At 37.5% G+C, this 22,502-nt stretch overlaps 1 protein-coding gene across 2 annotated transcripts in view; it reads right to left on the reverse strand.

Moving 5' to 3' along the window:
• The window catches only part of LAMA2 (laminin subunit alpha 2), a 359,087-nt gene that overhangs the window by 20,399 nt on the left and 316,186 nt on the right, over positions 1–22,502 (reverse strand). For both annotated transcript variants that reach the window (XM_082048323.1, XM_082048322.1), the window contains exons 47-54: positions 20,045–20,204; positions 16,413–16,537; positions 14,136–14,298; positions 11,930–12,074; positions 10,416–10,554; positions 5,671–5,791; positions 3,215–3,433; positions 1,725–1,873 (exon numbers count right to left, since the gene is read on the reverse strand). In XM_082048323.1, the coding sequence (XP_081904449.1) occupies positions 1,725–1,873; positions 3,215–3,433; positions 5,671–5,791; positions 10,416–10,554; positions 11,930–12,074; positions 14,136–14,298; positions 16,413–16,537; positions 20,045–20,204 (1,221 nt within the window). The remainder of the gene's footprint in view (positions 1–1,724; positions 1,874–3,214; positions 3,434–5,670; positions 5,792–10,415; positions 10,555–11,929; positions 12,075–14,135; positions 14,299–16,412; positions 16,538–20,044; positions 20,205–22,502) is intronic.

Below are 22,502 nucleotides of genomic sequence, written 5' to 3' on the forward strand. Positions count from 1 at the left end.
TGGATACTGACTTAATTGCCTGAATTGTATAACTGTTGTACTACATGCAAATTGTCCTATTTCCTCATAGTTTTGGATGGATTCATTTGGTCTATAAAGCTGTAGAGTAAGAAAGTGGTTAATTTTTCAAAAGATTGGAGAAAGCAGGCATTAAAAGACTTATCTTTTGGGACAATCTCTAGGATTTTCCCCAGACCCTTCAGCATGGGAAACAGGAGTGAGATTTCTCTGGGGGCAGTTCAGAGAACAGACTAATTTAGGTTCTGTGAAGTGTCCCAGAGAGGGCACTTCACTGCCTTGAGAGGACATGCAGGGAAATTAGACTGTCAAGACTTGAGTTATCCTTTCTGCTGCTGCACTTTAGCCATGGCTACTGATTTGCCTCATTTTCATCAGCATGCACTATTTCATCCCTAGCCATTACCATAGTAAACATTTTTGCACCAAGCAGAACCATACAATGATGTGCATTAGTCTTCAACAGTATCCTGTAATTATCTCAGAAGAGAAAGCAAATACTTCATAATTACATGGACAATTATCTCTCTGAAGAGTTTTCAAAGGATGTTCCTCATATTTAATCAAATAAAGCTTGAGTTTGTGATGAGCAGAGGATGAGTTAATCTTACCATATCTTTTCACATCATTTCAGGTTACACAAACTGCAAAGTTCAGATGATTTGTTTTGTAACAGAGGTTTCATCTGAACAAGCATTACTGGATGGCATTGTACAGCCATTGTGTCTTGATGTACTCTCACAGGTCAAGCTACTGTACTTGATATATCACTGCATAAAATATCTTTGTTGTTTAAAGCTTCTTATTATCATCTGCATATTTGTGTTCTGTCACAGTGACATAAAATGTTTCACAAAACGTAGTCATCCATTTCCAAAATAACTTTTTTCTCCCAAAGAATTTGCAGTTTTACACCCAACTAGTCATTGAAGCTGAGGAGAGATTGTCTGAAGGCATTATTATAAAGTTTTTTTTTTTACTGATACAATAGAAATTCAGTAAGAAAATTATACTGACAAAGGACAAAGCAAAGCAAAGCAGATTATAGAGGGGACAGAAGGGCACCTGGTGACTAAACAGACAGGATTGTTGCTCAAGAAGGCTGCAGTGTTTGGGAGTGAGAGGGTGAAGCCTAGTGTTCAGCGGGCTTGAATAATTGTATCTTGTAACATGCTGGATGTTACATCTTCTATCTGATTTTTTTTAAACAAAATAGAACAACATTGTAGATAGTGCACTAATCCTTTGAATGTCTGCACATTACTTACACATTTGTGTGTCCAAATGTCCACAACAAAACCTATTTGGAACAAGGGGTGTTCCAGGCCATAAATAATAACCGAGTCAGCATCTCAAAAAGGCTCCAGGCTGCTGTGCTGCTGCTGCTTATACACTTTTAAAAAGTTTTTTCTCTACATGTCTTGAAAAGGGGATTTACTGTACTGCAGTGGTATTTCTCATCCACAGATTCGACTAATATTATAAAACATATTTGCCAAGTACTAGAAGGTTAAAGATACAAATTCAGGTCTCTGGAGAAATAGGTTGATAGCCTAGGAAAGCATGTAAACCCAGCTCTGTAGAACAATAAGCCCTGTCAGAAACTAACTTCTAAAAATTTGCGTGGATTGCTAAAGACATTAGTACATTCGCTTTGTTGAATTAGCTGTGCTGTGTGGTCTGTAGCACTTCCAGGTATTTGTTACCCTTTAGCTCTTTCTATCCGGACGGAGTGTGCTCTGCCGTCGTGGAACTCGCCAGCTTCTGGTCTGACGGTGATTCTGTGGGGATCCCGTATCCCAGTGGAGATGTGCACTTCTAGTCGACCTCTGTTCAGGAACACTGCATAGTAGGCCTGCAATGTGTATGATGGTATTAGAAGGCAAGTTACATTTGGAAAGAAATTATTTCACTCAGTTTTACATTAGTGTGTATGTTTTATTTTCTTACACTGCTTACCATAGTCAAGATACTGTAGCTTTGGTTCTGCTGCTGCTGCTGTATTCAGAGCGTTTTGCGTTTTTATAATGAGGAATGGATAAAATGAGGTCATGCTGGAAAGCCTCAACAAAAGATTTAACTCTCTGCATACCTGTTTGCAGGGAAAGATGGAGACTTCTAACCTACAATTCTGATTTTTGCTGTTACAAGGCCTGGTCTTAAACCTATCAAGCCCTGAACAGCATCGATCTCAGTGTGAGTTTTGGGTTTGGAGGGCTGGCAAATCACACTAGTAGTTACTCTAGCAACCAATATAATGTTGTAGCAGATTTCAGGATCTGACCTCCAGTTGCTATAGCAATGAGTGTCATGCTCACTTCTCTGACCTGTAGAACTGGGTAATGATAAAGGAGCCCCTACCCCGAAGTTAATGTCATGCAGGTGAGCCACCGTAATGTGTTGTCCCTGGAGCATGTTCCTCCAGGTCACTGAGAGCTCTCTTCCAAAACAGACAGGAAGAAGAATAATGAAATATCATTTCCCAGAAGTCCTGAACAAAGAAAGCACCAAAATATCCTGTTTATCTCTGTTGTAGTATGTCTGTTTGTAAGGTTTTTAATTAATCAAGATTTTAATTACTTATAGCAGCAATCATGCTTTTGCCAGTTAGTCACATGGACTCTGTGTGTACTTCCTCTGAACAGACTGATCCTATCCTCTTCTTCAGAAAGGATTTATACTGCAGATTCGTATTTTATGGGAGAGAAGGAGACCTTGGAATTCTCTTAATTATTTTACCCCACAGCAGTGATCCCAAACAAGGGGTTTCGGTGGAAGCAGAATAATCCTCACTTATGTCTATATAAACAGGAGTGGGAGATGTTTCCAAGCATTAATAATGTGTAAGTAGTCCTCAGAATGAGTGAAGAAGAGTATTCTCTTACATTTAGGTTTGATTTAAAAAACAACATGGAAGCATCTATATGACACAAAACCAAATCTGTTATTGTTTAGTAACAAGTAATGGGTGTTTTACTGTAAATCTTTAAGAGAAACAGCTCCTCCAATTAAAATAAAAAAAATTCTGAGCCTCTATCAGATTCTGCATGAGATAAAGGATAACATTAGAAATAACATATTCCCAAGCACTGACTTTTAACTTAAGCATAAACATCTGACTGTCTTGAAACAAACCAAGTGGAAGAAGTTCAGTAAAACTGTTAGTTTTCTTTCTCTTTTGCTAGGTTCCTCATACCTGTCCCGTCTGTCTGCGCTTTCTCCTCAGAGGGGCAGCTTTCCTTCCAGTGTATCTGCGCTTTCTCCTGGGAGGGACAACTGTGCCACTTGTGCCAAACAAGATGATCCCAGACTCATTCTTGGTGCTGAAGGAGAGGTTGATTTCTGTGCCTGTATCAAAGGAGACAGGCTGCAGTTCCACAAAACCTGGCTTGGGGAAGCTCACTGTGTAAATGTTCTGTAGGAGGAAGAGAATAGGAAAGTCCATTAATAGCATTAAAAGAAAGAGTCTGCATTTGCAGAAAGATTTCTTAACTAAAGTAATAAACTACATAAATATAAGTAGTGGGAAGAGATGGAAAGTAATAATAGCCACTAAGCAATTTACTTCTCAAACTGTTGTGCAAACACTGATTTACCTGTTTACATCTGCCTTCATTAGAGTATTTCTGTCTTACAGGAAGGCAAAGTTCCAGTCTTATTTCAGTGTATCCTCTTGGATTAAAAATAACTGCTTACAGATATCTTTTTATGTTAAAGTTTTCCACTGAGTTAATCCAGTGAGATTCTGCTTTTAAATCAATACAGCAGCCAATATGAACATAAACTAGATTCTATTATTTGTCAAATGTGCCCAGAAAATACTTTCCTTTAATCGGTCATGATTGCTTCATCATTATTGCTTCTCTAAGCACCACTGCTTTCTTAATGACTCAGGCTCATAAATGAAGCAGTTGTGCATGGTCCAACTCTTTGGATATTGGTAGCCATTAACACAATTCGAAGACTAGAGTATGTGATCAAATAATACATCACTGCATACTCCTGAAGATTTTCTCTAATCACTGCCAGTTCTTGTACTCTTCCAGATGGGGAAGACCACTCTACGGAAACAGTGACTTTTTCTAAACTAACTCACCATTTTTTCAGTACAGTAGAACTGTTTTCAGCATAATAGATTATGCTAGATAAAATCATTGCTGTTGATGTTCACCTTTCTCTGAAATCTGAGGGCATTTAAATAATTGAGCGTATGTCCAGTCCTTATCTTTTGCTTTTACTTCACTTCTTTTTAATTATCCTACAAACCCTGTTTTGTACAATTTGGATATTTTATTTAATTCCCCAACAAAATGGTTAGTCCAATTAGATTACAAATTCTGAAACCTCAAAAGTTACAAAATATTGTGAAAAGCTTCTAAGATTCACAGCAACAGAAGAAAACCAAAATAACTGTTTTTCCTATTCAGCAAAGAATATACAAAAAATGCAAACAAATATGAACTTCTGTACAAAACTTTTGCCAACCCCAAATGTGTAAGATTTAAAAGCGTTTGTGCAATCTGGTTGTTTATAGTTTAGCTTTGTCACAAACCTGAAAACTTAAAAATGGCCATCTCATGACTGATCCATCTAGTCTGCTATCCTGTCTGAGAGTCCTATTGTTGTGTGCTTTTTGCTCTGATGAAGGCCAGAGACAGAAATGATGAACACAGCAAAATAGGCTACTCATCTTTATTTTGGCCTGTCTGGGTTCCAGTCACTGTTCAAAGGAAATTTTCAGTGTTTTGGAGAAAAATATTTGGAAAGCATGTGTTTAACAGTAACTCGATTTGCTGTAGTGTTATATGAGATGGAACTCTAGATGATACATCTGCTTGCAAAACTATCTTAAATAGCATACATTTCCAGGGAAGAAATACAAAATGTTTATTGGGAGACAAATGTCACCAGAAATATTTTTTTCTATATGAAGACTCTTCCAAGGAAAATTGCTATATTATTTCTCAAACTTAGAATCAGACTCCTAGAATTTCATATGCATTGAAAGCCTGTTAATTAGAAGAAGGAACAACTAAAAATAAATAGACTTGAGTTGCATTTACAGTTAAAATAATGACACCAATTTTGCACATTCTTTGTGATCAGTAAGAAATATGCCTTCCAGCTCAGTGGTAGTTCATAACAGTAAGTGCTCTACAGTCCCTATCATAAAAGTGATTTTGTTTCATTTACCCCCAAACACACTGTGATTTTCAAAGTACCTCAGGTTTCCTGTCATGAATGATTTTATATTAATGTTTTTTAAAAAAGTCATTTAAATCCTTAGATTTTACATGTATCAACATTTTTAAAGCTTTTTGCAATATTATAAGTGCCTAATTCTCCCTCATTAATGTCAATAATTCCCGTTTTAGTCATCTAAAACAGAGTTACACCACTGCTAAGGAATTCAGAAAATACTGCTCCTTAGGGACAGGGATATTACATCTGTCCAGGAATTTTGTCCAAGAGGTTAGGATCTGGAAAACTGCTCTGCTTGCTGATCAGACTAGTTAATCTTTCTTTCTATAAAATAGAACCACTCTGATTTTCAGGTTAGATCCCTATGTGTGTCTGAATATGCCTTATACAATCAGAAACCAGAAAACATTTACACCCATTAAGACCAAAATACACGGAAGTCAGACTAACCTCTAGTGTGCATCCTTTGGTCAGACCAACAAAATCAGGACTACTCAATATATTATATGGTGTCCTTGAAATTTCAATTTCTTTGAGGCAACCTGTGTATTTCTTTAAGTTTACTTCAGGCCTAAAAAAACATTTAGAAGTAGAATGTATTTTCAAAAACAGAGTTTAAGGAGAACACAGCTAGACACACTCACACACGCACTTTCAGATGCACAGATGCTTGACTTTTTTTTTTTTTTTTAATACACACATACTCAAATGAATACATCTTGCCTTCTACAACTTATCAGCACATTGTGCAGTCTGCCTTCCATCACTCAAAGGTGTAACAGGAGATTCATCTCATCTTCAACTGACAACAGTCTTAATTTTTCCTTTTTTTTTTTTTTTCTGTGTGTGTGGTTTTTTTGAGTGTTTTTTTGTTTGTTTGTTTTTGTTTGGTTTTGTTTGTTTGTTTGTTTGTTTTTTGTAAAGGAGAGCTGTCACCTTTGCTGTTTAAATGCAGTGAGCTACGAAATAAGTAGTTGTTCCTTAAGCGAAGTAGAAAGGTGCCAGCTCAAAAATCATGACAATAAGGAGAGACCTTAACTGGAAGACTGAGGTTTCATCCATATTTTGCATGCTAGATCCTAACAAAAGAGGAATTTAGCAGCATAGAAACATTTTTGATAAAGTCTTTGCCAAAGACTGAAAAAAAGTTTTGATTTGATTTTTGTTATGCTTTAGGAATTCTTTATGTTCAGGTGGACTAAGATTTTTTCTATGCCTTTTATATTCCCAGTATCTTTCCTATGAAAACTGCTGCATATTTTCTTGTGACACAGCAATAGATTTGACTTTTTCAGGCAGTTAAGAAAAAAACAAACCTCAGGTTTGTTACAGAAACTGACTATCTATCCAAGACAGGAAAATTATGTAATCGAATTGCAAAGTTCCATGGTTTGGCCCATCAGCTGGTTGCCAGAAGAAATGAGAAAACTCCTGAAAATAATATCAAAGCTACCATGGTTGAATGCAAAAGTATGATTTCCCAGGCCTGGGAACACCAGGGTGCGATCATTACTGCTGGCAACATCTGAACCAGGCTTGAAAGAAGACAAGCCTTATAAAATCACTTCAGGAAAAAAGTTGCCTTTCATATAATGGAAAGTAAATCCAAAGAGACAAAAAAGCACTAGTTAATTCACTCACAATATTACCCATGAGTCTTCAGTAGAATATCTGAATATGAACAGCTCATAGAAAGAAAAATGAATTGGGAAAATAAATGAGGAGTTAGAACTGTGGGGATAAAAAAAAAACAAAACAACAAAACCAAGCACGGGAGCTCCCTGGAAGGAAAGAAAATATTTTAAAAATATTAATTACAGAACAAAACCAATTTGCAGATATACTGTTCAGCTGCATGTTTTGGTACTGAAAGCCATTCTTTGCGTTACAGCCATCCTAGCAAGCGCGGTATGTTCTCTGGCAAATTTACATCCCTGAAACTAGGCATCTGGTTTACTAAAATAATCCATACTTTGCTTTGTTTACGGTCATGTAGCTATGGTCACCTTTTATTTTTTATTATTTTCTTTCCTAGCTCTTCCCCAGTTCCTTCATAGCTTGATCTTCCCAGCAGCAGATGAGTTTTGCCATGTCGTTGTCAGCAGTGCTCACTGTCTCCTCTCTTTGCCATACAGAAACCACCCATGTTCCCACCCCATTCCTGCCCTATTCCAGTACAGACTGCACTCATGCAATAGACTGTCACTGTTGTCTTATAATTCTCAACCCATATGAACTCTACATCCTTGTAAACATTTAATACTTGCTTGATGTTTTCCTAAGACTTTTTTTCCCCTTTTCCATTCCAAACATACAGAACAAGGTCCAAGTTCATTCACATCACAGGTTGGGGTTGGAAGGGCCCTCTGGAGATCATCTAGTCCAACCCACCTGCTAAAGCAGGTTCACCTAGAGCAGATTGCACAGGAATGTGTCCAGGCGGGTTTTGAATGTCTCCAGAGAAGGAGACTCCACAACCTCTCTGGGCAGCCAGTGCTCTGGCACCCTCCTGTGCTTCAGTCTGTGCCCATTGCCCCTCATCCTATCGTTGGGCACCACTGAAAAGAGTCTGGTCCCATTCTCTGGACATCCGCCCTTGAGATATTTATAAACATTTATGAGATCCGCCCTCAGCCTTCTCTTCTCCAGCTGAACAGACCCAGCTCTCAGTCTCTCCTCAAAAGAAAGGTGCTCTAGGCCCCTAATCTTTGTTGCCTGCTGCTGGACTGCCTCCAGTAATTTTTTGTCCTTAAAATGGGGAGCCCAGAACTGGATGCATGGATGTAGTACTCCAGATGCAACCTCGGATCTTGGCTTTTTTTTTTTTTTTTTTCCAAATTAGTATCAATTTCAAGGGAACACAGGAAAAGATTTCTGGAGCTTGGGAGGAAATAATCTTTCTCCAGACTGGGGAAGGAAACTACATTTTTGTACTTCATGCCATGAATTAAGCTCTGAAACAGCGGAGTTCATTTCACATCTGAGCAAAATAACAGACACCAATTGTTGCAAAATGGAAACAGTCAGAAACGGGTGACCTCTCCTGTCCTCTTGTTCTTAAACTCCGAAGTGGCAGATATCACAAAAATCTGCACCTAGCTTTCTCATCCTCCTCAGTAACCACTTCCCTGCCCAGGAGCACAAGGCTCCTCACCTGGCCCGGGACTATGTTGCTCTTCCAGCTCCGAGGGTCAGAATGAAACTCGGCAACACAGCTCACTTGAGCTCTGCCTTAGTCTGGTCTCATCAACAAACACAGCTGAAGTAAGCAGCTGTGTGAAGAAAAAGTTGTTTGTGTAGGCGTGTGCACGGTGTGTAAGATGAGAGTGTTAAGCACTTGGGAGCAGCTTTGCTTGATGCAGCAGGAGCAGCTTGCTGAATTAACAGCCTTAGCATAGCAGCTGGTGTAAATACTGCCCACACACTGCTTCTGCATTGCTGCCAGTGCTTTCAAGCTGCACTTACTAACACATGCAAGTCATGCAAGTAATCTGATTATTTTTACCTTGCTTTCACACTAGGGTGAGAGAGAAAGACAAAAAAAATATCAAAATTAATTGTAACAAATTATACTTATTAGCAAGGTACAAATATTTCACACTGAGACAGATATACATCATTTACAAACAACACAGAGTAGATGGTGAGATTCTACATACACTATCAGACTATAAAAATTAACAGGGTTACTCTGCAAACAGCTACCTTAAAGTGTAATATAATGGAGAACTTTCATAATTTCTTGCTGTATATGGTCGTGAGTAAAAGCAAACCATGTAAAGAATTTGGCAGAACTGACATGACCTGCTAATTACAAAGTCACGGGTACCTCAGTGTCTATTGTTTGCAGTGGCTCAGTTTTGCCCTAATCTCCCTTTCCCTATTTTTGGTTCTAATTTACTGTAACATTCATCTTGCCCCAGGGACTGATGAATCATAGCTGCAGGCAAAATGCTTACCACAGGTCCAAGTAGCTGTGGTACACTGATTTTCTAAGAAACCACAAAGGATTTTCTGGAAGACAATGACTCTAGATATTTTGTTATGCGCTGGTGTGATTTCACAATTACATAATATAGTGTTACATTTCATGAGTAAAATAGATCTTAGATCTTTTTATTGCTGGGTGATTTGACATCAGAGGTCAGCTATTAACCTAATAAATTAACAGATACATCCATCTTTTAGATGCAGAACAGCCTGTGGACTAATCACAGCAGTTCCTTGTGCACAAGACCACTTCAAGACTGTCATTATACCATGTAGCTAAAGCTGACATAGATTAATGGGCTTGTTTCTGTCTTGCTCATCTGTCCACTGTAGCACGGAGTTCTCTTGTTCTTGTCATTACAAAACTACTGAATATTCATTTAAATCTTCAGAAAGTTTTTTGGTCTATTTAAAACCATACAATACAATTACTAAGTTCAAGTATCTGTTATTCCATTTCTTTAGTTTATTAAAACTTAAGGTAAAGTTTATCAATAATACTATGCAATATGTTAAAAATAAATACTGGGAATTTTATTTGTGTAAGAAATTCAGGATCAGGTTTCTGAAGGGAAAGATTGCTGTATTTCATTCTATTTACATTAAATATATCAGAAGTGTTGTATCATATATTTTAATTCCTGAATACAATAGGAATTTTATCTAAGCAAACCAGGTACTTGTATCTACAAATAATTTTACATTATATCCAAGCACAACATTTTTATATATATTGAATGTATACTGACCCTGATTATGCAAAAACATGCATACCCATTTAATAGTAATACTATAAGGAGTAGTTTGTAGTTCAATTTGTCTACTCATGCACAAGGTGAACACTTGTGCTTAATTTTGTGGAGGTATGCAGCCATTTCTGTAAGTCTGAAGTCACAAATTCTATTAATCAAATAAAAAAATACCTGAAAAGTCAGCTACATCATGGTTCTTGTATAACACCAGAAACCTGAACTGCACTGTTACTGCTATTTCCATTGTATTTGTGTAATGTGAGCTCTGTGAAATACATTGAAATACATAACATATGCAAATAAAGCATTGGTCTGCTGTGGCAATATAGGGTACATTGGGAACTCACCATTCACTTACTGCGAGTGAACTTGAGAAATAAATACAAAGAATAAGATTCCACTGCATGTACAACCCCTTACCAAAGGTAAAGAAATTGGTTTGAGCCATGTTACCTTAGATTTCTCAGGGTTGGCAATCCCCCAAAATATATCTTCTCATGCCCTTTTAAGTTGAGCCCAAAGTGGCTGCCTGTAGAAGTTGTTGCTATGGTGTCTTCTTCATTGGTGTCTATGTCTACAATTGATATGTTGGCTGGAAGAGATTTGAGATTAGTTTTGGAATATTAGACAGGAACAATGATATCTTCATGTAAGAAAACAACAGAGAAATATTTGGAGGGTTAGCAGGTGAGGGGACAGGCAAGGAGGGTTGTATTTCACAATTAAAACACTGGATTTCCAAATTGTCAGTTATGGGCAGGCAAAGAGACCTGCACTTTCCTCTGTTTCCATAACAACCTGAAAAGCTATAGCAATTCTGTCTGCTTTATTTTTATGTATTCTCTAAACCTGTTTCAATTTAGTATGTTCTTTGTGTCAATGTAATTTGGAGCTAACACTTCAGGACAAATTCAGGACAGAAGAAATCACTTTACATTTAATTTTTTATTTCAGTCCAAAGGCTGTCACTTGAGCAGGATTTTTTTAGCACAAAAGTTTGTTAAGCATTGTCATTATGTGCCTTAGAGATTTTCAAACCCAAAGCAGTCGGTTGGCGTCACGTCTAATCTCAATCTTGAGTTGGTGATGCGCTGCATAACAACCATCCTATATACATGCTTCTTCCATATATTTTTAATGCATGGTGTGTTTGAGATGTGAAGGCACTGCAGGGTGCAGTGGAGGAAGAGTGCGTTTTAGGGGGTCTTGGTGACCCTGAAGGTTCAGAATGCAAAGACTTCAGGATACAAAGGCACAAGGAATGCCACAGATACCATAAATAAAAATAATTTGGCTCAGGTAAGATTCTAACAGTCCTATAACTAGATTAAAAACAAAAAAAAGGGGGTTGCTAGCACAATAGCCAGCAACCTTTGCGATCTTACCAAGTGCCACCACTTCACATTTTGCTCAAGTAACAGGCTAAAGAAATAGTAGCCCTTTTGAAGTTGTTCCCAGGTTTTTTCACGTAGATTCAGATCATGGCACTCTGCATTTCATTAGGGTATATAAAATAGTTGTTGGCTTTGTCTACTGAGATAATGCACTGAAGTAATTGCTTTTTTAAAGTACCTTAGGGCATGCTGAGCATGAGATGACTGTACAGTACAGAAGCTGTTGCTGTCCTAACAAAAATCACACAGGTTTTTTTAATGATTTTGAACATCAGGGAACTGATGAAAAAGTTTCTTCTTTCTCCACTCAGAAGCATTTCAGAATGTAATTTATGCAACTGTAAATTGGAATTATGCCTGAAAATTAAACTACCTGTTCATAAAAGGCCATTTCAACAGTGCAATCACCCACGTGCAGCTCAACACACCTGTACTCTAGGAAAAATAAGTTTCTAAATCACTAGAACTTTATAATTCCAGTAATTTTGCACATCATTTTCCCCAAGATTAGATGGTTAGCTGCACTGCATAAGAAACTTGGAATGTCATGGTGTCAGCACCACAGGAACTCACCTTGTTTTTGAATTCTTGACAGGGTGAAAGATTTCCATTTGCCATCATTGTGTTTTTGGTTGCTCATAACAGAAGCTGTACCTGAACCCAGATCGTAGCTGACTTTTATATGCCCGTCACTGAGTTCTACACTCATGAAATCCTTCTGTTAATGAAAGGGATTAGATAGATACACAAATTACTATTCTTGTTCCTTTTGGTAAAAATGCATATGTCATTAAATAAGTACTTTTCCTCAGTGACAGACAACTTCTTTTAACCTTTAAAAAAATATCTGCTTATGTGTTTATTGCCCAGGCCTGTAACTTATGAATGTCTGCTGCCAACAAGTTATTTTTTTCCCCTTTTCCTCTCCTTTGGATTACTACCTTAGTTGGAATTTTGCTAACAACTTAGCTGGAATTTTGCTGGGATGTCTGTACTTTTACTTTCTTAGATTGAAGACAGAAATACACATTATAATTACCTGAAACTAATACTGAGCTTTGACAGGTAGTGTACTTACTACGTATTTCAGATTTAAACTTGCAAAGTAGAAAGCAAGAATAGTGAAGGTGGTAAAATGGGCTTGTTTTATCAGTGTTTCCACAGATTAATCTTTAGAAATGGAGAGCTATGAACTGTTTTTCTCATCGGCCAGTGACACCAATATCTAAGCAGTGACTGCAAATGGCTGACTGGAATAATAGTGTAACAGTGCAGCACCTACAAAAAAAGAGCTGGCAGGATTCAAAGTGGAAAACAACCAAGGAACTGGGCAGCATGAAAGGCATTAAGCAAATAATGGCAGAACTATGACCCAGGATATGAATGTACCAGAGAAATTTTAAGTTTAATGATAATTTTGCTCAGGGTCAGTTCCTCCTGTGTTCAGTTATGTGGGGGATGAAAATAGTTTACCATGTGCTGAATACTTATGCAAAACTGTGATCATAATGTCATGTGCATGAACATGAATTTATGTTAAGATAAAAGAGCGAAATATAACAAACTCAGTATTTTAGATGTTTATGCATGTCCATCCATACATCACTAGAAAGACTGTCCTTGAAGTTTTTATATAGTGGGACAATATCTTAAGAGAGAAACTATATCAGGGATTAGTTGCCTTGCAGCTTCCAGAGTTTTTCAGAAGTTCAGGTACACACTTATTTTTCTTGAAAACTACCAAAAATTAATAATTATTGTACAAAATAATTATACAAAGTCATCTAAAATAATTACAATAATGATACTTTCAATATTCAATTATAAAAATTAATTATAAAAACTGTGTAAGTACTTCGTTGTCATAATAAAATGTTCTTTTACTATAGTCACTCAGGAGGAGCACCCTTCTCCTTGATAATTCCAGCAATTATGATAATTTTTCCTAAAATACAGACATCTGAAGTAAGACTGATTTACACAAAACCAGTTTTTGTAAAATAGTGAGTGCTCAGTAATTCTTCAAGACATCATGAAGAACTGCTGTACATAATTTCTGGCCCATATGAAAAGGCTAAAGAAATGACCCTGTTCCCAGCCAGGCTTGCAAGTCAATCTCGATCAGATATGCTGAAGTTGAGTTAGTCCTGGTTCATGTGAGGATCTGGCCAGATGTCTTTATAAATAACTTCTCCCTGTCACCCACATACATTTGATAGTGCATGAGAATAAATGCCTTGAACACCTTTATAACTAATGTTTCTGTTCGCTGTTTTAGCTGGAAAAGGGACAATTTGTATGCCTCATAAAAATGCCATCACCATCACGTGTTTGTTGCACCATTCAGTTCCCCTTTAATGCCACTCCATTAAACATAAACTTTGCCTATATATCAGTAGGACTTCTAAGACTTGTCTCTTCCCATAATCTCCCTGCTCTCACACTACGACATTTTAAACTATGAAGGCATAACTATAAATGGCAATGTTTGCACAGGTAATCATTTGGGATAAATTAAAATGAACTAATAATTTCAGAAAAGCTGGAATTCCCCTCAGTCAAATATCCAGGCACATAATAATGCTCCCCAATCAGTAAATCGGAGGCAGTCAGCTTCCACACTACAGTATTGTCTGCCTTCATTTAGCTATCAGAGAGTATCATACCAGGACAATGCTACACTCAATTCCTGTTTGTTCTCATAATAACGATAAATTCAGACACTGTGAAGATGGCATGAAACCTGTCAGGAGTGTGAATGTTAGCTGATTGTTCTTACCAAGTCATCAGTAGCAAGATACATCAGCAGGGCATTTGATGAGAAGGTCCTGAATTTGAACATGACTGTGGAAATATTGGGGTTCCAGCGGATTGGGCGGCTCACCATGGCATAGCTGTCCCCATCGAACTGGACCGTCCCTTCACCATCTGCCACCTGTGGGCTGAAAAGGGACAATTCCAACCATTTTCTTTTGCCATGTGAGATTAAAAGAAAAAGAAGTGAGGGGAAGTTGGAGGGAGGGGACGCCTCTTGGGACTCTTCCCAAACTTGGTTTGATTTTATATCAAACCCTGGTTCTGGGAAGTGAAGCTGTAAGGTCAGTTCACCAGCTGTACAACACAACAGCACTTCTGGGAGGAAGATGGAAGCAGAACCTGTCACATATATCCATATATCTTGTGGTCTGTAATGACTCATTTTGCAACCCTCAATGTAAAATAGCATTATGTACTCCTTCATCTTGTAATAAATCTTTTGTTATGGTTAGCGATATTACAACTTCTAAAGGATCCCAGACTGAAAACTCTGGAATCTAATTCTCTCTTTTTACCCACAAATTACAAACACCACAAGAGCAGAAGCATCTGGCCCTCCACAATTTTTGGCATTCCTATCATTACAGAACAGAAGATGAGGCTTTGAATCTGTTTGATATGATTTTTATGATAGACTCTTGTCCATTTCTGTCACACAGATCAGACAGCTGCAAAACATCAGTCTTTTGGTTTAATCACAAATACAATGAAAATTGAACAAGGGACTTACATGTGAAATATTGGCCAGGAACCTGTTTCTCATTTATCTTGGCACATGTACACAAGGATCCTGAATGTAGTCTTTCCACTCTTTATAGCTACATTTAACGGGTTTTTGAAAATAGATTTTGCAGGAGAACAGGACTCTTTCTGGTACTGAAACAATGGGTTAAGGTAAAAGGGAGCTTCTAATACAGTTTTCTACACATCTCAAGTCTAGTATTTTTTTTTTAATCTCCTTCCCACCTACCTCCAACTCCAAACAAGTAGATATACACTATCACTAATGAATAAGAAAATTTAATTTAGGCGGAGCTCCACATAATGGTTTAAGCATTTCCACTATGACTTGCTTGGAACTGAAATGCATATATCCATCATCATGCTCATTAAATTTCTATGTCATTGTCAACGGCCTCCGTTTGTAGTCAAGGATATCCTCTGGTATTTCCAAAATTGTTACTGTTCACAACTGGATTTTCCATAATTTGTAAAGGGCTAAGCCTTAGCAGGTTGTCAGACTAGCAGCCTAGTTTCAAAACTAGTCTATTCTTAACTTCCCTGACTGGGTTTGCAATTATTTCCCTTAAAGCAGCATGAGCTCTATACCATATACTGACACTGCTGAATTTGCTAAAAAAACCCAGGAGCCTCTAAGAGGACAGTGCTGCTTTCATGCGGTTGGTCACTGTGAAAGTCATAAACTAGAAACAAGGTTGTGACAGACCCAGAGTCTGTCTTCTTTACATGATAATTCCCAGGACTGTGCTGTAGTATCAGGTCATGCACTGTATAAGGGCCCTCAGCTTTTGAAACTGAGACCTGGTACAGGAAAGTGTTTGGGATTAGTTTGGTGGGAAAGAGAGGAATGAAGATGGGTCAACAGCTCTCTAAGGACAAGGACACATCTGGAAAGGAAGTAACTTTGGTTGTCTCAAAATTCCTGAAGAGAGTCCTGAGCCTACATATGTGAATCCTGGTCCTGCCTGGATGGACCATTTGCCCTACCTGGAATTAAAGGTCACTGACAAGTACAGGATTTTCCATTCTCTCTTGAGAACGGAGACACTTTTCTCTTGTGGGGGTCCCTGCTCACAACACTGGTGGCTATGAAAGCCACCTTGAGGCACCTGTGTCTGCCACATGCTGCATAGGAGGAGCAGGCACCCACACCACAACTGTCCATGAGCCGGACTCAGTCCCACTGTGGATCCCACTCTCTTTCATTGACTAATTCTGGTTACTGATTAGCAGAAGCCTCACCATCACGGCACCATCATACCATCTTAATTCTGTTACGACAGTGACCACTTTTATGACCCTGATTGGGCGTTTCCCCTCTTGGCATAACTGCAACCTCATTTTGTATTACCTACAACTCTCAATGCTGTGTACAGACTGCTACCGTCTATGGGAACTTGACGGCTGCTGTGGAAACTCCTGCTGCTTACCAGAGAACACAGTGTCACTGCAGACAGCTTCCCAAAGGAGCATGAGAAGCAGTCAGTGCACCACCTACCTGACGGCACACCCTTTGCAGTCACCTTCAATATCCCTGAAATTCCACAGACCTATGGGCTTGCTGTCTAGAAAGGTCTCACCCATGCAGCCGGTGAAGGTGGTGACTCTTACAGCATCTGACTTCTGCAACAGAAAACACAAATTTCATTAGAATTCAATTTGAAGTGATCTACTGTGTCTGGAACCAAAACTGGCATGAAATACCAGAAGATGCTTCATATTATTTTAAATATAAATAGAAACAATTGATCTGAAAGTTGTCTTATTAAACAACTGATCAGCAAGGAAGTGAACTAAACTTTGTATCAGTCAGGGTGGAAAAGCTAATTTATCAAAGCCCATTTATCTGAGACTCTGGTGAAGGCCTAGGAAGAATGAATCCTGGAGAAGGAGGAGCTGCCCTGTCAGCTTTGCTGGTTATTCAGGGAGCTGCCCATTCCCACTTGTTCAGGGTCTGTCTGGATCTTTGTTTAAGGCTTCATAGAAAGGGCTATGAGGAATCTTTGTCCGCAATACAATAAGGAAAGTGTTTTTACTGTACTTAATGCTCAAATGCCTGGAAATTGAGCAGACTGTCCAAGATAAAAGACCAATTGTGAACTCAACTGGCTACACCTGTAAAGTTCATGCTGAATTTTGGATGCAGAAAAAAGTGCAGATGGCAAAACAATTTAAACTCATACTCTATTAAAATTCATTAAGGTAGGGTCATGCATATCAGGTAATGCTCATTAGACCATAACAGGGTATCATGATCACAGTAGTAATATTTGAAAGTACACAGAGTACTCAGCTCAAAATTATCCTTCTAAAAATACCTAGTTTCATTTAAATTTCACTTCATCAATATGAGCTGATTGAAAATCTATATACTTAGCTATTTGAAACAGACAAGCACCTGCTGTTTTCCATACAGCAATTATGAATATTAAGATCTTATAAGAGAATATGGAGAAGTGCAATTTGAAAATATTCAAGGAAAAGTATGACTCAAAAGACTTAATGGGCTGGTGATATTTTCCAGGGTAATTTGGAAGGTTTTAATTAGCAACAAGTATAAACTTAATGTCACTCCTGAGAAATTCATGGCATCTAAGTATCATAGTCTTCTACTCAAGTCAGATGAAAGATGATTTTAAAAACTGAAAATGAGCCTTCTTTTGGAATACACTGCAAAGATGCATGCAAAAAGGGATGTGGACAAAATCCCATGACAAATTAAAGCACGCTAAAACCCAATAATATGAAAAAGCCCATTTGTAAGACAAAGATTAAAAAAACTATCAGTGACTGTCATAAATGTCCAAAGAGCTTCATGGTTTTAGAAGAATCTCAGTTAAGGTTTTCATTTTTTGACCCTGAAAACTGTACTACATGATAACAAAAATTCTCAGAAAAGTAATAATTTCTCTTTAAATTCATAAACTGTGTCTGAACAGAGCAAGTCTGGTAGTGTTTAAATTGCAAATATACCAGCCATAGCAAACTGGAGAACTCTTACTGAAGTTGAAAACAGCGTTCTGGCATCAGACTTTTGCAGCATCCATAATTCCTGTTTCTGTTCAGCATCACACCTCATACTTGATCCTACAACTGTCTTACGTCCTGAATTGTGGTCACTACCCACCTCTGCCTCACTGTATCTAACTAAAGGAAAAAGAAAAACATTCAAGAAAGGGTTCAGATTTAAACGTTACTGTGTCCAGGTCTTTTTTGTTTGTCCTGAAACACGAAGAGACCTTGAAACCATTTCCCCTTAGAGATTCTGCTAAATCTCTAATTTTTTCCGAAACACACACTTCATGAGGCTTCATTGTTATGTAATTCTTCTTGACTAAGTATTATTCAAATACTGCTAGTATTTAAATATCAAGTAAATATCCCAAATATATACTACTAATAATAACAATGAAGTAAAATCAGTAGATACAATATTAAATACTTCTAAATTCAAACTATTTTTTTCTCTGACACTGCAATTTAAGTGCGATGACCTTTGTTAGGAAAGGCGACATCTTTTACTGGAGCAGTAGGTACCAGCTTTTGTGTCTGGTTGCTCAAACAGTACATGTGATCTCTCTTTACACCTTTGCCTCACTTTTTCTACCATCAGGCTGTAATACTAAGATTAAATATTTATAATACTTAAATCTAGAGATGACATCAAGTAAAACATACATTTTTGTTAGTCTAATGTTATAGCTTTGCTGTGGAAATCAGGACTGGGCACAAGACTATGCTGTGGCACAGAACACCTAGTGCTGAACTTCTGTATCATCTTTGATTCTCTGGATTCTTAATGTAACCAAGCATTTTTTTCGAAGTAGAATTCAGGTGAAAACTTTGGTTTGGGAAGTTCGATGTTCTAGACATGTGCAAATATAAATGGTATTTTTATGTTTCAGTATTTGTCCCACTTGCCTTCTGATAACTCAAAATCGATACTTAAAATAATCTGCAAATAAGGTTTGGGTTTAGGCTGGCATTTGAGTTTCAAGTTCCATGACTCCTTCAGGGGATCACCTGAAGATAACAAGCCAAAAACCACCTGACCATGCATTTTGTGGAGTCTCAACTGAGTCAGCAAAATTTAAATATTGTATAAACCAAACCCTAAAGTGCTTTTCTGCATGCAGAATGATGAAATTATTCATTTAATCATAATTCTGGCACTTATGATTGTTACCTGAGCCAGTCTGTTCTCCTGAGCCTGCAGTCAGACTCTGCCAGCTAAATGTTTTAGGGAGGTGGGCAGACACAACCCTGTAGCCTCTAATGGATGTGTGTTTGAGCCTTTGGTGGCTACAGCTACACAGCACTGCAAGCCCTAAACAGTCCTGATTCACCGCAGTGGAGTATTTATTCCACTGAGGTATTATGGTGAGTGAAAACTAGGACATAATGCCAATGTAACTAAATGTGGTATGAGTGAAAACAACAGCAGAAACTTAAAACTTACCTGACATAGCAAAAATCCAAGAACTAAAGAAAGCTGAGAGTGTGGGTGATAAAGTACCTCTCCTTTTTAAATTTCCATTTTCTTTGAAAAAGCAGATCGAAGGGACAGAGTACAGAAAGCCAGTGAGGCCATTTTGGTTTTGTAAGGGTCATACTAATCTCTGCAGTATCACTTTTAGCAACTGATGATTCATTAATTTAAGAAATACTTTTCAAGGGTTCTGGTTGATGGCTAACAGAAAAAAGCAAACACCCTCTAGATAGAAAGTTGGAAGGTAGAGAGCAAACTAGAACCTCTGTTTAAGGCTGTAAGGAGAACATAGAAAAAAATGTCAGAAAGTCTGCCTTGTCTAATATGTATTTCTCCAAGAAATTCTTCAATTGACTTCCTTGTCTATTTAGTTGTTTGGGCTAAATGCTGCATCCATACATCCAGCCACCAGGCTTCTGAGCAGAAGAAGTTAACAGCATGGACAGAGAACTTTCTGGTCTGTGCACCCAGATGGCTGGCAAATCCTAATATTCTTTCAAGAGCACAGGTGTACTATTTGCTACTAAAGCATCTACTATAATGACACCAAAATATTAAAGTTCCCTATTTCTACTCTAAGCAATAACAATATTGTCCACATAAACAGACAGTTAATACACTAGCTCCAGACATGACATTACCTTTATTTTTCCAGTTAAACCACCAACAAACAGCATGGCATTAGCGTCTACATCCAGAATGGTATATCCAGGTGGAGAAAGAGCACTGAATGTGGCTGGCACAATGCTGGCTTTGGGGCCATCCAGAGCTCGCACTGATATTGTGCCATTTTTCCCAGTCCTAAAGATTTTAACAAAATAATTTAAGCATACATACTCAGTAGTTAAATCAAACATAGGAAAATACTATTTTTGATGGCATCTTTTAATAGAGGCATGTATTACTGATTTATGCACCATTTTGATAAAAAGAAATAGACTTATGCCTGTGTAAGTTAAAGACATGATCACAGAACCATTTTTTTTCTCACCTCAATGTCCTTTTTGAACAAAATTCACTATACAGATGAAGTGGAACTTTCATTGACTAAAATAAAGAAGTTGCATTTTTAAGATTTATTGTGATGAAATTAGTGCTGAGTAATTGTTTCTTGACATAACAAATGATGCAGGCAAAATTCCAAATTAAGTTTCTGAATTTTGTAAGGTTTCTTAGATCATATTTGAACTGAAAATGAATGATCATGTGATACAGTACTTCAATTGGCTTTACTGTGATGCATAGAGTTTGTATTTTCTGCAGTGGAGCGCTCTGGTTGCTTATGAAACAGGCATAAACCCCATTATGTTTAAGGATGTTACCCCATTTTCCTCTATGAACCATATCAAATATTGATAGTTACAACAACAATAAATGAATTTACCAGTTGTTAATAGTTTCTGCAGCAATTTGTTTTGTACTCCTTAGGTTATATTAATGTAGCAACTGGCATGGAAAGAGTTTGCTGACATTTTTACAATGGGAGGAACATAATGTGGAGAAGATGATTCTTCCTGGTCTTTCAGGTATACAGAAAGGTATTTCAAAGGAAACTTGAATAATTTTGAATCCTTTGCAATAATTTGCTTAATATTACCTTTGCTTACAGCAGTATGGATCGTAGCTTTCCATGGAAAGCTTACTACTGACCTAGTAGAAGTAAACTATAAGGCATTTATAGTCACACCATAACTTAGTGTTTCCGGCCAGACAGAGGGAGCGTGACCCAAACCCTGCCATGTGCAGATGAAGTATCTAGTATGTTCAGTAATGTGGTGGAGGAGTGGCTGGGAAGTGATGTAGGCAGAGGGAGATCACATACTGTGGGCTAAGGGATAACTTTGGAAATCAATGCTTCACCTCACTTTAAATAGGATGCTGGATTTCCCATGACCATTGTCATGTTAATTTGGAAATTCTTAACATGGATGCCTGACCTTGCAATCCTAACTTGCACTGAAACACTCAGCATGGATATCACATGGAACTTTTATAACTTAACTGTTTGATATTTAATGCAGAAACACATTATTTTAAATAAAACTTACTTTATTTTTCCATAAGAGTTTACCAAGAGTGTATATGTACCAAGAGTGACAACTGTATATCAAATTAAACTCCAAAAATTACTGAGTGCCTGTTCTCAAGCTAGACAAAACAAACTTTTCTTAGAAAACAGACTTCATATCTACGCTTGTGACAAAGGTTTCTATGGAAAGGACAGAAGCCAATTAAATAGAGGTGATAAAATAACCAAAAATTTTCTAGATGAAAAGTTACATTACTCGTCTTATGAAGATACAGTCAAGTCACAGCCAGAATGTGAAAAAAAAAGGGAAAAAAAAGCACTTTGATTTTCTAAGGTCTTGAACTTTGCTCCATGCATGCAAAGATGTACAATTCCTTTTTGTGTAATTAGAAAAAAAGAAAAGATTGGCTTCAGGTATTGAAGTAACAAGCAAACTGAAAGTTAAAAGCATACCTTTCAGGAAGAACTGTCATTTCTGTGAAAGCTTTACTTGAAGAACTTACATTTAGAGCACAGCAAGACATTACTTAGGCTACTGAATAAGCTAAATCTGTACTTATAGAATTCCCGGATTTAGAAAGATTACTGGACCAGGATTCTAGAGAGTAGAAAAATCCTATAAGACTATGCGTTTTATATCTAAAAAACACTCTTTAGAAATTCATTTGTCTCAGAACCTATTACCTGATAATCAGAATGACACGACAGTTTTCTCATGAAATAACATAAAAGTGGAAAAAAAGCCACTTAAATAATAATTTAAAAAATTCCATTGAAACATTTCAGTTTTGATTAATTTCTCCTGAACTGTGAAGCAGGGTTACAAATTAATTTTGATGATTGCCAACCAATGGAGTATACCTTTGTAGATCTGTGCCATCTTGCTTGCTTTGTAGTCAGGGATCTCAAGGATTTCTTTGTGAAAAATACATATTTACAAAAAACCACTGGAGCTCTTTGATTACCCACCCATACCTTAATCTGGCAGCTCTGGAAACCACATGGAAGGGACCCTCAGTTTCCTCAGGAATTTCCGAAGTGACTTCTGGGGTACACAAACATGTAGATGC

This window comes from Streptopelia decaocto (assembly GCF_964273445.1).
Source record: "Streptopelia decaocto genome assembly, chromosome: 3".
Classification (NCBI taxonomy): domain Eukaryota; kingdom Metazoa; phylum Chordata; class Aves; order Columbiformes; family Columbidae; genus Streptopelia; species Streptopelia decaocto.